Genomic DNA, 16,576 nt, shown 5'->3' on the forward strand with positions numbered 1-16,576 from the left:
TGATTTTTAGAAGTTTTAAAAGATGAGTTTTCATGGTTAGTAAGCAAAAGATTAGTTAATGATGATGCTAAATCACTGCACTTTTTAACCAGAAATATAATTATCAGTCTATACTAGAAAGACCCATTGGATAACTATAAAAATTTTACAGAATACATCCAAGAACTCGAATTGTTGTGAAAGACCTTCTTCCTATAAAAAGAATATGGTGGTCTTTCCACCACATGGAGCTCCCTGTGTAGAAACTAGTTATTCGTGTGGCCTGAAATTGTGCATATTAATCTATATTTTCCATTCCATTTATAAGATAGAACCACTTTGTAGGACAAAAACAGTAAGAAATTGACAAATTATTATGGTTTAACCTAAAGATGGAGCCTGTTTCCTTCCTAGTTTTCTTATTTCCTATGTCTTAAAACAAAGTATCATCAAGTGTTTTGCACAGTTCAGGAATAAAATTTCAAATCCCTGTTTCATGCTTTTACAATTGTAGTTTCACTGTTGTTTTTAATGAACATTCACTTTATGTAATAATAGTAATAACAACAACAACTGATCTAGTTTCCCAACACACACTTGTTAGGAATTCCACATTATTAAGAAAAATGAGTAGATTTCCTTGTTCCTCTCCAAATTCCATGTTCTAGCTCCAAGGATAAGTGTTCTTCCAGATAATTTTTGTACCTATTTATATTTACACATAAAGAATTTTGCTTTGGGCAAAGGTGTCTGTGTCTGTGCTCTCACATGTGTGCGTGTTTGGTACTATAGTGCATGCGGTAGTGTGATCCTTCACCTCTTTCTCCCCTGAATAGACCCAGTTGGAGTGCTTTCCTTAGAAATAGCAGATTCTCAACAGAATCCCAAGTTCTGTTGATCAGACTCTGCCCTGTACAAGGAAACCAGAGTGAAGCCCTGAGTAGGGGCTGATGGGTGACCTGCGCTTTGCTCTGTTAGCAGTGAACCTGGGCACAGGATGACATCCACCACAAGAGGCACTTTTCTAACTCACAATGAAGCTCTATATAATTTACTCTTGGCTCTGTCAGTGCAAGTACACCTATTTCATGCAACTACTATCTACTAGTCAAGGAAAAATAGTACTATAGTTTATTAAGTTAAACAGTTTTCTGTTGATAGCCGCTTGAGTTATTTCCTGTTCTTTGGTCACTGGAAGAAAAATGTTTCAGTGAATACTATTGGGCCTACTATTTCTGTTTGTGCATAAGTAATTTTTTAGGACAGGTATCTAAAATTAGAATTACTAGGTTGAAGAATATGCCTTACTTTAATTTTAATAGATATTTTCAAAATAACCTCCAAAGAGGAAAAAAAAAATTATTTTCAAAATACTGTCAACTTTGAGTGTGGTCAAGATTTGGTTTTTGGTTTTTGTTTTGTTTTGTTCTGTTTTGTTTCTTTTTCATTTTTGACAATCTGTCAGATGAAAAATCATGATTCTCTTTCTTTATTTAATAGGCATTTTTTTATATTATCAATGAGGTCCTAGGGCTTTAAATCATTAGAAATTCTTCTATGAAGAACCTCTTTGTCTTGACCATTTTGATTATTTATGTCTATTTATAATTTCTTTAATTGCTGTTACTTATGCTCTAAATATTTTCTTCCAGTCTATAATTGTCTTTGAACTTTTATCAATTTTTCCCTTTATGAATATTTTATACAGTATATTGTCTCAAAGAAAGTTCAGATTTTTTTTTTTTTTTGTATTGGGGAATGAACCCAGGGGCACTTAAGGATTGTGCCACATCCCCAGCACTTTTTATATTTTATTTAAAGACAGGGTCTTGCTAAATTTCTTAGGGCCTTACTAAGTTGCTGAGGCTGGCTTTGAACTCACAATCCTCCTGCCTCAGCCTGCAGAGCCACTGGAATTACAGGTGTGTGCCACTATACATAATGAAAGTTCAGATATTTTTAAAAGTTCAGACATTTCCATTTGCAGATGGGTTTTAAAACCAAGGCATACTTCATCATTTGTGGGAGAAATAATACAGTATCTGGCATTTTCTTAAAATAACGTTTGAAAATTTAAAAAAAGTTAAATAAAGTTGACTATATATTGGTAATTTTAGACTGATATACAAATCAGAGTTCATTATATTTCTCTATTATATTTGTATTTATACACACAAAGTTGTCCATAATAAGAAGATTTGGAGGTCGCTTGCTTTTATTATATTAATTTTGTTTTCAATAGGCTTTTTAGAGAAGTTTTAAGTTCCCATAAAAATTGATCAGAAATTACAAAGATTTCCTCTACCCTCCGCCTGCAACCAGTGTCCTGCTCCAGAGAGGTGCTTTGGTTATAACCAGTGACACTGAGCTCAGTATCACTCAAAGTACAGAGTTCACATGAGGATTCCCTCCTGGTGTTTATTGTATATGTTTTGACAAATATTTGATGATATACATCTGTTACTATAGTATCAAACAGAATAGTTTCACTACCCTAAAAATCCTCTGCTCTGTGCCTACCCATTCCTTCCTCACCATTAACTCCTGATAACCACTATCTTTTTACTATCTACATAGTTTGCCTTTCTAGAATTTGGTATTGCTGGAATCTTATCATCTATGACCTTTTGAGAGTGACTTTTTCAACTAGTAATATAGTTTGAGTTCCATTGGTGTCTTTTATGGTTTGCTAGTACATTTCTTTTTTAGTGATGAATAATATTTCATTGTCTAGATGTGCTGCAGTTATCTGTTTACTTGTTGAGGAACATCTTGGTTAGTCTGAGTATGAATAAAACTATTATAAACATGCATGTGCAGGTTTAGGGTTGTTGTTTTGTTTGGATTAAGTTCTCAACTCATTTGGATAAATACCATAGAGTGTTCTTGCTGGATTGCATGTTTTCCTGTCTTTCTTTTTTGTTTTTTAAGAATGAACTTTGCAAATTCAAATTTTAAAAAACACACAAAACCCATAGGGTTTGGGGTTTGGACTCCTTTGAAGAAATCATAAATTAATTCCTAGAATTAATACTTTATTCACTCATTCAACAATCATTCTTGTGTGATGATTACTTCCCAACTATTTGCTCCGGATTCTCGGGTTATATCAGTGAACAAAACAGGTCATGACTGCAGTCCTGGTGGGGCTGACATCCTAGTGGGGAAACAGACGGAATACATAATAAATTAGTTATAAAAGTATGTTGAAACTGTCCTCTACGAAAAGAAAAATTCCCTTTCCATTTTTTCTTTCTTCTTTTACATCCTTTGATGTCACTTTGGTTTTCATGTAACAATCTGGCTCATTTCTTGATCAGTTACCTTTACACATTCTTATAACCTTGGTTGCTATTGTGATTTAGTTTTTATTCTATTCCACATTTTAAATGATGAATAACAGTGGCCAACACTGTTCTTGGGTTTGTCTGTGTTGAGCCAAATTATTTTATTTGTTCTAACAGACTATCAGATTGTCAGATTGTTCTCTGGAATTTTTTCAAGGTACAAATCTCTTCCCTTGTGATATAATCATCTACATCTTGTTGTCACTATTGATTTTATTGCACTGACCAGGACCTGAAGTTAACTAGAATATGTGATAGCAGACTTTTTACTTTTTCCTAATGTTATAGAAATATTTCCAGTGCTCCATTCACCATTATCCTCAATGTTTGCTCTAAGTGCTGGACACTTAATCAGGTTAAGAACATTGCCATCTAAGTCCTTGTTACTTAAGAGAGTTATTAATTATTATTTCTGTTTTTAACCACTAGCAGGTGGTTTAAAGTAGATTTTGGGTGTTATAAACACCCTGTTTAACACTTACTTGGTGAATTGTATTTTTCCCTTTAATCTGTTACTCTGGGTATTAACAAATTTCTTATTGTAGAATTCCTCTGATGAGAATCTGATTCCTGTTGTCTCAATTTTTGTCAGAAACTGTAAAAGGGTTTTCTCTGTAATCTTTTACAGAGCTTACCAACCCCAGATATGCTATGAATAAATCCATGAATCTTTTAAAAATGGTAGCTTGACCTCACCCACCCCCACTATATCAGAAAGTTGTCAATGGAGGTTAGCATGTGGAAGTGTTCAAAGCTATACAAGGATGCCAATCATTCACCAGTATTGACTACTGCTGGTCTCCTGTGTGGATTAGAGATTCTCACTATGAAGCCCCCAGTAACATCAGCATTACCTGAGACCTTGTTAAAAATGCAGATGTTCCATTTCCATCCGCCACCTACTGAATCAGCAGCTGCCTGATGATTCTGATGCACACTAATATTTGAGGACTCCTGAGAGCACAATTGTTGACAGACTGGTAGAAAGAAAAGAGAAAGGGATAGAGAGAGGGAAGGAAGAAGCAAGAAACATTAACCAGATTGGTTTGGCTGTTTAATACATAGATTAATGACAATAAGAAGGTGCCACCTAGATGTGACTAAGTATCTGTTTTTAATCTACATCTATTCATTTCAGATATCCAAATGTATTTGGGTGGGGGGGGGGGGGGTACCAGGGATTGAATGCAGAGTGCTTAACCACTGAGCCACATTCCTATCCTTCTTTATTTTTTTTTTTTTTAAATCAGAGACAGGGTCTTGTTAAATTGCTTACAGCCTCACTAAGTTGCTGAGGTTGGCTTTGAACTTGTAATCCTCCTGACTCAGCCTCCTGAGCCTCTGGGTTCATATGAGGAAGATTGTGGGGTGTGCCATCGCACCCAGGTCCAAATGCAATTTGATTTGTATGAAAAACACATCATTTTGAATCCACCTGTAGAGTTGAAGGATGCACCTTCTAGGCCTAAAAGTGTTAATGAATTCTTGGGCAACAAGAAGAAGAGATTAATTGAACCTTCATACACTAATTTTCCCATTAACCAAGTTTGTATCTTTGGGAAAGTCTTCAGTGAAAAAACATATAATGGAAAAAAAAAAGATTTACTTTTAAGTTACTCATTCATAGAATATCTAATACAAAGTATTAAAATGCAAGTAAATTTGAAATTCTTAAAAGATTATAAGAGGCAGGACACAATCCTAAAAAAAAAAAAAAAAAAAGATTATAAGAATAGTCTCATGCATTTTTTCATTTGGTTTCTAAAGAAAACCCAAAAATGGTAACTTGAAGATTTTTCTAGGATTATAACACAAAATAAAGCACTGAAAAAAATAAAATTTCCATTCACTGGAGTTGTATGACTAAAAGGGCAATTACTGGGCATTCATTCAAGGAAACAACCATGTGAAAGAGCTGTCCGTGGCAGTGACATTCACATGAAGATGTTTTCATCAGTCCCTCCAGGCAGGGAGAAGTGCTTAAGTCTAAGCAGCACCACTGTGTGGATCAAAAATGAAGATGCCAGATAAAATACAGGATGTCTAGTCACATTTTACCTTCAGACAATGAAATGTCTTTGTATCACTATGCCCAGTGCAATATTATCCCTTGTAACATTAGGAAAAACTTATACAAATATTTCTTTTTTACTTCCCTGAAATTTAATTATAACTGGACATTCCCTAATTTCACTTGCTAAATCTGAAAATCTTTGTGGGAAAATAGAGAATATGACATATTTGAGAAGCCAAAAGAAGCTATATACCTGTAGCACAGCATTTCCTAAAATACAGTATTGTTTACATGAGATTACATTAGCTAGCAGATGGTCTTTTTTTATAATTTTATAGTTAAAGTATGTTAAAAACATGCCATATTTCCACTTATATGTATTACATACACACACACATACACAAATGAAAATACATTTAAACTTTAAAAATATTAAGGAAGATATAGTGGTTAGATTCAGGATGATTGACATTTAAGAATCAAGGAGGGTGATGAGAGATACAACTAGAAAAGTCAACAACAGTCAGGTCTCAGAGAACTTTTTAAAAATTAGGTGATGTTTTCAAAGGAAAAGAATAAAATTTTAGCTATGTCTGTCTTTATTGATCACAGCAAAGATCATCATAATCATCCTGAAAACAGTAGAAATTTAATGCAAAACAGAAATGTTCCTTAAGTTTTCAATTCAGGACAGAACCTGTTTTTTAAAAAACCTGTGGCCAAGCAACAAACCATTTGAGAATTGTTTGAAAGAACAAAAACTGCCAGGATTTAGATACCATGTAAACATGACCGCATAGAACAATCAGCTCAGAAAGGCGTACCTTATGCTGTACGCTATATTTAGTGACCCTGCATGCCAATCTCCAGCTTCAGCACATAAATTGAAGATCTACCTCAGAATACTTACCAAATTATTGACAGAAATTATATGCCAGTCTCAAAAATGGGACTCTGAAGTGCATAGAGAAAGTCACCTGCAGACTTCTCTTGGATACAGAGGAATCGCTGACCATCAGTTCTCCCCAGGTGACACCTGCCCTCTGCACACTCCTAAGGACCAGCTGCATAATTGTCCTTTGAAACTGGGACAATTATTTAGAAAACGGGGGAGGCAATTTACTAAAGTTCCAGCTAAGAAACATGCCATTTGAAGCCTAATTGGAATTTTTTTAAAAAGCCAAAAAAAAAAAAATTTTTCATCAGGCCTTGTAAATGGAAGCAGATTAATATAGAGTAAATATAAACCCTAACTCTGAAGCCATGATCCTTAGTTAATAATTACATGTCAGTTAAAAGATTCCTTGTAGCAACTTTAAATAACAATATCATTCACCCATCTCTACCATCTAATATTATAATGATATTGACACATTATTATTAATTAAAAGTACTACATAAAGAATTTGGGGTCAAACAGACGATATCTGGCAAATAGAAGATAGTTGTTGGTTTGTTTTATTTTCTCCTAGTCTACAGAAATTCATATTGAAACACAGCAGAATAAAAATTTAGGCGGTCATGTTTAACTTCCCCCAAAATTCTAACATAGGATAATTATATTATCTTTAGCTTCTGACAGTTAATTTAGATGAATATCTCCATTGCTCCTGAAAGAAAAAAAAAATAGCTTTGTAGTTCTTTAAGCAGGATATTATTTTAAGAAAGGAAAGTGTAGAAAGAGGAATTTATTGTCAAATGAAATATATAACACTAATAGGAGATTTCATACTTGTCCAGCTGGCTGCAGATCAAATAATTCAGGATGAAACTGATCCAAGTCTTTTGCTAAAAGGGTCCCTTTCTTTTATGGGTGAGGAAGGAGTATTCGCAGCCCAGAATAGCCAGGAAGATGCATATGGAATTGAAGACAGTGCTGGGGCCAGAACCTTGAATTAAGAATCAGGAAGTCTAAGTTCTATTCCTGGCCCAGCTATCTATGTGATGCCACAGCTCACTCACAAGCAGGGCATTCAGGCAACACTGTTATTTGCTCAGCTAACACTGTTGGAAGCACTGGGTATTTTACTGAATTTTTTGTTCTCTTCCACATGCTTGGCATTAGGAGAACAGAGCCTGTGTGTGTGTCCAGTGGACACGCTCTTTTCTCTAGACTTCACATTTCGCCAGTCTGTAAAATGTCTGGTAACCTGCACCTCCTGCCCACCACCTTGTGTGTGTGCTGTGATTTCTTCTGTTCAGTTAAGAGCACTGGAGAACAGTGTTGGGATTGTCTTCCCCAAAGGGAAAGAAAGAAGGAGAGTGGAGGCTCCTGTCTATGTCTTACCAGTTCAGAGATACTTAGAAAGAAAGACCCCCTAAAAACCCGATTTATCTCCCCCAGATAGCATGACAGTTAAAGAAACAGCACTGCCCAGTGCTAAATAGCTCTTCCAAGTAAATTAGGAGCATCATTTAGATTTCCAGATGCTCACCACATGGCTTAGCCAGACTAAGTTTTGGACAAGGAGTCAAATTGAATAGAAGTTTCTTTTCAAAAATTATTTTTAAATTTGTTCTTTTTAGTCATACATGACAGTAGAATGTATTTTGACATATCATATAACCTCCCATTTCTGTGGCTGTGAACAGAAGTTTCTATCCTAACTTGCCTGGTCTCTACTGACCTGTGTCTAAAAGAGGTATAACTGGCTATTTCTTCCCCTGCAGTTATATATATTATCTACACTTTGACAACAGCTGGTTGCAGTCTCAAGGCAACAGGAAGTTTCTGTCTTAGCACTACACAGGCACGTACTGGGAAAAGAAGACATATATCACACCGTTGACTAAGTTCAGCTCACAGTTAACTAAATGTTTTTTCCTCATTAAAAAAGCAGACTCTGGCTATCCCATTAAGAATAGCCTGTTTGTGTTCTAAACAGGCACTAGATCCTTAGGCTGAGTGAAAGAGGGTACACAGAACAGGGGCAGCCCCTCTTTCTTCCACCCTGGCCAGAGAACACACAGAGTCATGTATTTCATTCCAGGCACCAACCATGAATTAGATAATTGACAGAATTCTGTCATGTTCAGAGAAGAATAAACAGAACTAATAAAAATTTGAAAACGTGTCATGTGAGAAATGATGAAATGAACTATGGCCTGAGCATGTAGCTCAGTGGTAAAGTGTGTGCCTATCATGTGAAGGTCCAGGGTTCCATCCTCAGCACCACCCACCCCACAAATAAGGAACTGAGGATGTTTCCCCTAAAAAGGAAAAAGATGAGCCCAATGTAGTTCTTCATATATTTGAAATGCTGTTTTGGGAACAGACACCACTTATTCTGTCTAGTTCTGGAGGAAGAAAAAAAAAAAAAAACGGGAACTCAGAGTAAGACAAGATTTTACTTTTTACAATTTTAAAAATTATAACTGCACTTATATAAAATAGGTTGCTTCCCAGTCAACAGTAAATACAGCACATAGTACAAACATACAACAGATCTTTAAAAATTGTTAAATAAAAATTTAAAGAACTGGACAAGAGCACTTCAAAGGTTTTTTTGTTTGTTTGTTTGTTTGTTTCCAATTGTTTGTTTCAGTCATTGGAGCTCTTCAAAAACAATGTTTTTGAAGAAACAAAAAACAGACTGCAAGAGTTGAGAAGAGTACACATAATACCCACGAGGGCATTAATTTAAAATGTTATGTATGGAAGGAAAACAAAATGGAATGTTGGAGAGACCAGGGCAGAGTGTGAGAGAGCCAGGCTCTGGGCTCAGATTTACCAATGCAGGATCGACTTGGACTTACAGTGTCCCTAGAGTTCAGTTTCCTCATCGGCAAAATCAGGACCCTGGAGCTGGTAACAGCAATTCGGAACTCCTGTATTTCTTAGCTGTTGGATGGGGTATCTAAGAAAGATATGGGAAAACTTAAATATGTGTTGACTTATTCAAAATTATAAATATAATGTAAATCATAATGAATTTTTTAAAACATTACAAAAATATCTTTCATTGCCAGTGTGTATTGAGAAAACAATAACTCAATAATTTTCTCACATGCTGCTAGTGGTCTCCATTGCACAAAGAGTGTCGTTTACCCACTTAACCATGAACTCCAAAGCAGACTATGCTCTGGCTCCCATTTGGCTCCAGCCTCACTTTGCAGGAGCATTCCCTCCTTCTTCCTCCCATGTGTCCTCCTTCACATCCCTAGCCTTTTTTCTGATCTTCTTATTGACCAAATTCATTCATTCCCACTTGTTATCATTGTATCACTCCTTACTCCACCTGCAACAACAATTTCCCAGTTCTCCTCCTCCTCATCCCCTCTTTCCTTCTCTTCTCCTCCTTCTCTCCCTCCCTCCCTCCCTATCTCCATGTACCTCCATCATCTCTTCCACCTCATCCCCCACCTCGACTCTCTCTTCTGCAGAAAGCTCTTTTCTGACCATCCTGTATAAAGTAGGGCACACCTCCTACAGTTACTTATATATCATTACCCTATTTTTTCATACACTTGTTCCCATTTGAAGGCATTTATATGTGAATTTTTTAATGTTCATTGTCTATATTCCCGTAGTTGGTGATATTATTCAGGAAAACAGGGGTCTTATCTGTCTTGTTCAATGATGGATATTTAATCCCATTAGTAATGTTTTGCCTATAAGCAAATGAGACAGACTATGTCTCAAAATAAAAAATTTTAAAAGGGCTGGAGATATAACTCAGTGAGAGGGCGCTCCTTCGTTCAAAACCAATGATGATGATGATGATAATAATAATAATGCTGATTTACCCAGAACAGCTGTAATAAAAGTAAAGAAGAAAGGAAATATGGGAGGGAAGAGAATTAACACCTTGGCCTTGATTTGGAATCAATACTGATTTCATGGATAGGTAATTTCACTTATTAAACATTCTCTTCATGGACTGTTGTAACAGAATGAAATTAAATCTCCATTGAAGAAGTCAACATAGCCAAAATCTGCAAATACACTCTCTGTTTTCAGGTGTGAGCTAATTTCCAGAGTTTATTTTTTTTTATGTTGCTAAATTTTGTTGGTTTATTTCTTTTTTTTAAGTTTTTTTATTAGTTGTTCAAAACATTACAAAGTTCTTGACATATCATATTTCATACATTTGATTCAAGCGGATTATGAACTCCCATTTTTACCCTATATACATATTGCAGATTCACATCAGTTACACATCCACTTTTTTACCTACTGACATACTAGTGTATGTTGTATTCTGCTGCCTTTCCTATCCTCTACTATCCCCCCTCCCCTCCCCTCCCCTCCCTTCCCATCTTCTCTCCTTACCCCATCTACTGTAATTCATTTCTCTCTCTTTTTTTTCCCCTTTCCCCTCACTTCCTCTTATATGTAATTTTGTATAACAATGAGGGTCTCCTTCCTTTACCATGCAATTTCCCTTCTCTCTCTCTTTCCCTCCCCCGTCTCATCCCTGTTTAGTGGTGATCTTCTTCTCATGCTCTTCCTCTCTATTCTGTTCTTAGTTGCTCTCCTTATATAAAAGAAGACATTTGGCATTTATTTTTTAGGGATTGGCTAGCTTCACTTAGCATAATCTGCTCTAGTGCCATCCATTTCCCTGCAAGTGCCATGATTTTGTCATTTTTTAGTGCAGAGTAATACTCCATTGTGTATAAATGCCACATTTTTTTATCCATTCATTTATTGAAGGGCATCTGGGTTGGTTCCACAGTCTAGCAATTGTGAATTGTGCTGCTATGAACACTGTTGTAGCAGTATCCCTATAGCATGCTCTTTTAAGGTCTTTAGGGAATAGTCCAAGAAGGGGAATAGCTGGGTCAAATGGTGGTTCCATTCCCAGCTTTCCAAGAAATCTCCATACTGCTTTCCAAATTGGCCGCACCAATTTGCAGTCCCACCAGCAATGTACAAGTGTACCCTTTTCCCCACATCCTCGCCAGCACTTGTTGTTGTTTGACTTCATAATGGCTGCCAATCTTACTGGAGTGAGATGGTATCTTAGGGTGGTTTTGATTTGCATTTCTCTGACTGCTAGAGATGGTGAGCATTTTTTCAGGTACTTGTTGATTGATTGTATGTCCTCCTCTGAGAAATGTCTGTTCAGGTCCTTGGCCCATTTGTTGATTGGGTTATTTGTTATCTTATTGTTTAATTTTTTGAGTTCTTTGTATACTCTGGATATTAGGGCTCTCTCTGAAGTGTGAGGAGTAAAAATTTGTTCCCAGGATGTAGGCTCCCTATTTACCTCTCTTATTGTTTCTCTTGCTGAGAAAAAACTTTTTAGTTTAAGTAAGTCCCATTTGTTTATTCTTGTTATTAACTCTTGTGCTATGGGTGTCCTATTAAGAAATTTGGAGCCCGACCCCACAGTCTGTAGATCGGAGCCAACTTTTTCTTCTATCAGACACAGAGTCTCTGATTTGATATCAAGCTCCTTGATCCATTTTGAGTTAACTTTTTGCATGGCGAGAGAAAGGGATTCAGTTTCATTTTGTTGCATATGGATTTCCAGTTTTCCCAGCACCATTTGTTGAAGATGCTATCCTTTTTTCATTGCATGCTTTTAGCCCCTTTATCAAATATAAGATAGTTGTAACTTTGTGGATTGGTCTCTGTGTCCTCTATTCTGTACCATTGGTTCACCCGCCTGTTTTGGTACCAATACCATGTTGTTTTTGTTACTATTGCTCTGTAGTATAATTTGAAATCTGGTATTGCTATACCGCCTGATTCACATTTCCTGCTTAGAGTTGCTTTTGCTATTTTGGGTCTTTTATTTTTCCATATGAATTTCATGATTACTTTATCTATTTCTACAAGAAATGTGATTGGGATTTTGATTGGCATTGCATTGAACCTATAGAGAACTTTTGGTAATATCGCCATTTTGATGATGTTAGTTCTGCCTATCCATGAACAGGGTATATTTTTCCATCTTCTAAGATCTTCTTCTATTTCTCTCTTTAGGGTTTTGTTGTTTTCATTGTATAAGTCTTTCACCTCTTTTGTTAGGTTGATTCCCAAGTTTTTTTTTTTTTTTTTTTTTTTTTTTGAGGATATTGTGAATGGGGTGTTTTTCCTCATTTCCATTTCAGAAGTTTTGTCGCTGATATACAGGAATGCCTTTGATTTATGCGTGTTGATTTTATGTCCTGCCACTTTGCTGAATTCATTTATTAATTCTAGTAGTTTCTTTGTAGACCCTTTTGTGTCTTCTAGGTATAGAATCATATCATCCGCAAATAGTGATATTTTAAGTTCTTTTTTTCCTATTTTTATGCCTTTAATTTCTTTCGTCTGTCTAATTGCTCTGGCCAGTGTTTCAAGGACTATATTGCCTAGAAGTGGTGATAGAGGGCATCCCTGTCTTGTTCCAGATTTTAGAGGGAATGCCTTCAATTTTTCTCCATTCAGAATGATGTTAGCCTGAGGCTTAGCATATATAGCTTTTACAATGTTGAGGTAAGTTCCTGTTATCCCTAGTTTTTCTAGTATTCTGAACATAAAGGGATGCTGTATTTTGTCGAATGCTTTTTCTGCATCTATCGAGATGATCATATGGTTCTTATCTTTAAGTCTATTGATGTGGTGAATAACATTTATTGATTTCCATATATTGAACCATCCTTGCATCCCAGGGATGAATCCTACTTGATCATGGTGCACAATTTTTTTGATGTGTTTTTGTATCCGGTTCACCAGAATTTTATCGAGGATTTTTGCATCTAAGTTCATTAGAGATATTGGTCTGTAGTTTTCTTTCTTTGAGGTGTCTTGTCTGGTTTCGGAATCAGGGTGATGTTGGCCTCATGGAATGAATTTGGAAGGGCTCCCTCTTTTTCTATTTCCTGAAATAACTTGAAAAGTATTGGTTTTAATTCTTCTTTAAAGGTTTTGCAAAACTCTGCTGTATATCCATCCGGTCCTGGGCTTTTCTTGGTTGGTAGTCCTTTGATTGCTTCTTCTATTTCATCCATTGATATTGGTCTGTTCAAATTGTGTGTATCCTCCTGATTCAGTCTGGGCAAATCATATGACTTAAGAAATTTATCGATGTCTTCACTATCTTCTATTTTATTGGAATATAGGGTTTCAAAATAATTTCTAATTGTCTTCTGTATTTCTGTAGCATCTGTTGTGATATTTCCTTTTTCATCTCGTATGTTAGTAATTTGAGTTCTCTCTCTTCTTCTCTTTGTTAGCATGGCTAAGGGTCTGTCGATCTTATTTATTTTTTCCAAGAACCAACTTTTGGTTTTGTCAATTTTTTCAATAGTTTCTTTTGTTTCAATTTCGTTGATTTCCGCTCTGATTTTGATTATTTCTTGCCTTCTGCTATATTTGCTGTTGTAAATTAAAGGAAGAACAAAATAATTTCCAGAGTTTAGATGTGGATATATGAACAGTTAGAACTTTAGAAGTAGTAATACTTATGATTTCAAAATAAGGCCTAATGATTTTTAGCTGAAGCATCAGATCTGTAGCTGGTCCATCTTGCAAGGTTTTATAAATGTGCAACAGGAGAAATACTTGACACCCCAGGCTGAATATAAATGGTGAACCCTGAGGTATCCCTGAAAGAAAGGGAAAAGAAACAGGGCTATTTCTCTAACATTGTATCATAGAGGGGCTGGGGATATAGCTCAGTTGGTAGAGGGCTTGCCTTGCATGCACCAGGCTCTGGGTTCAATCCCCAGAACAAAAACACCACAATTCTGTATCATAGAGCAAGACTGTTTGGTTTTAGCCTTTTGGCAAATCATTGAAAGCATTTAATGCTCATCCAATGGATTTGAAAATATTTTTAAAGCATAAACTCGGTATCCAGTTAATTCAAAGACAAATGCGTTCTGAGACTGCTGCTGATAAGCCCAAGATAGCTTCAGGGTATACTGCTGGGTCCAACATTAACTTAGTAGCTGGAAAAATATCAGGATATATTTTCTAAGGCTTGGGAGGTGTTATGACAGGCTTCTACTGATTTCATTGGTATTTGTCCTGAAAATGATTTGTGTGTGCAGTGTATGATTTAATTCTAAATTGTCTGCCAGGTAGAAAAAACTTAATCTTTGTCCTTGAGGACGTAACTGACAAATAAAAGACAATTACACAAAAACCATATGTGGATAAGAAGATGCAAAGAAAATCATCTTGTCAAAGACAACTACTTGAATAGAGAAAGAAATTATATAACCAAAAACATTGGAAGAGTCATTAAGGGGACTTCATTACTATCCAGCCAGACTTCCATTTGGGGGCAGTGCTTACAAGGGTGTTAAATGGAATAATCTCTAATTTTTCTGGGACTTTCTTTTAGGTTATAAGCACTATAAATAACCCTCCTTTGATATAATAATGTTCTATTGTGTTGAGAGATGTTACATAAAGTTTCAGATTTGTTTGCAAATACCATATATACTTTTAAGCACAGTAAAACTTTATGATAACCAAAGTTCATGATTCTCTGTCAGAGCTTAGTCAGCAAGGACAATGGGAAGAAACTGAAACCATAATAATTGTTAGTATTCTGAAGGAATTGGCTCATGGCATAAAGTTCTTAATTTATTCTCTAAAGCAATCTGTCTTTGTGGAAACAGGAGTAATTCTTTCAATATGTGTTAATCTGTTAAACCAAGTTCAAGTTCTTTTTTTAAAAAAAAAAATTTACCTAATATTAGCTTAAGTAATTAATTCTCTGACCAACTTAATCTTATAAACTAATTACTTTACCTCTGAAAAATAATGCCTCTGTAAGATTAGCAATCTGCTCTGGTTGTTTAAGGCATAGAGATTCCTGTAGAATTAGATTAATCCGTGAAATTACCCTGTTATTTGGGAGTGCCTCCCAATGGGGAATTTGAAAGGATTAGAAGAAATGCCAAAAGCACAATAGAAGGTCTGATTCAGGCAGTCATCACATTCCTCTCATGACTAATGTCATCAGGGAAACAAAGCCCCAACCTGCTACCCTGTGTAGACATGCCCTAAGGATCACATCATGATTATTTCCCCTTTGAAGTTGGCCACTTGTGGTCCTTTCAAAGCTGGTATCACCAAATAAATATCTTGGACAGATGGGAGGTTGGCAACTCCAAATGATGATTTATCTCAAATGGGCTGGCCCTCGCTCCACTAGTCTCTCAATAGATTTTGCTTCCAAAGAACCTACCTTTGTTTTCCATGGTCTTTTTCCTTCTTTCTACCCAAGCCTGATCCCCAGAACACTGCGAAGAAGTTGGAAGACTCCTGATACTAACTAACTTGTTTTGAAGGAGTAGTAAAGAACCATTTCCAAGTAAACCTACAAGGTCTGTGAGAAGCTTTAGCTGCTCCAATAGACCAGCACATTTCCAGAATTATAAGTCTGTATCCCAGAGTACTCAGAATAAGAAATCAATTATATATATATATATATATCACATCATGTATATGACTTTCTTTTAAGTTATAAGCACTATAAATACTACTCCTCCTTTGACATAACAATGTTCTGTAATATTGAGATTATATATATATATATATATATATATATATATGGCAGTGACATATGACTTAGTTTGAAGTAGTAGTAAGTAAATGCTCCATTCAGAAAAATTGCCTGCTGAACAAACCAAACACTTTCCTTGCTTCAATCTAGTTTTTTGTAAATTCAGAAATACTCTGTTAAAAATATTCTCTCACATACATTCTTAACTGTCTAGCCACACACACAAAAAAAAATGAATAGTAGCTTTAAATAATCAATTTGTACTGTGCAAAAAAAGAAAACGAATATATCTTTTCTGAAGACTAATTAACTGGCAATGGGGAAACATGTGTCAGCATCATTGTTATTACACTTTTTTTCATATCTTTAATATTCATGTAAAATTCTTTCTTGGCACTAGATCAGTATCCTCCCCATGAAGAGCCCATTGATGATGCAGAATAGAACTTCCCTTCCTCCTTAAGTAGAACACTGCCTATTATCCAGTGTCCTTTTTGTCACATTGAAGAACAGGGAACTTTTTATTCTTTCCAAGAAATGGCCTTTCAAGTTCAGTAACAACATGTTCTGTTCCTCAGGAAATGAGAGAAGATCGAGATAAGGCGCGACTGGACTCCATGGTGCTGCTAATTATGAAACTGGACCAACTTGACCAGGACATTGAGAATGCTCTCAGCACCAGCTCCTCTCCATCCAGCACACCAACAAACCTGCGGCGGCATGTTCCTGTAAGCTTCCCCCTTCCCACTTCTCCTCTGCAAACGGTGTGTCTCTTTACTGCA

At 35.9% G+C, this 16,576-nt stretch overlaps 1 protein-coding gene across 4 annotated transcripts in view; it reads left to right on the top strand.

Annotated features, from left to right (window-relative positions):
* The window catches only part of Dlc1 (DLC1 Rho GTPase activating protein), a 387,704-nt gene that overhangs the window by 82,072 nt on the left and 289,056 nt on the right, over positions 1-16,576 (top strand). For all 4 annotated transcript variants that reach the window (XM_076853769.1, XM_076853768.1, XM_076853767.1 and 1 more), the window contains exon 3: positions 16,373-16,522. In XM_076853769.1, coding sequence (XP_076709884.1) covers positions 16,373-16,522 — 150 coding nt within the window. The remainder of the gene's footprint in view (positions 1-16,372; positions 16,523-16,576) is intronic.

This window comes from Callospermophilus lateralis, chromosome 4, assembly GCF_048772815.1.
Source record: "Callospermophilus lateralis isolate mCalLat2 chromosome 4, mCalLat2.hap1, whole genome shotgun sequence".
In the NCBI taxonomy this organism is placed as follows: Eukaryota; Metazoa; Chordata; class Mammalia; order Rodentia; family Sciuridae; genus Callospermophilus; species Callospermophilus lateralis.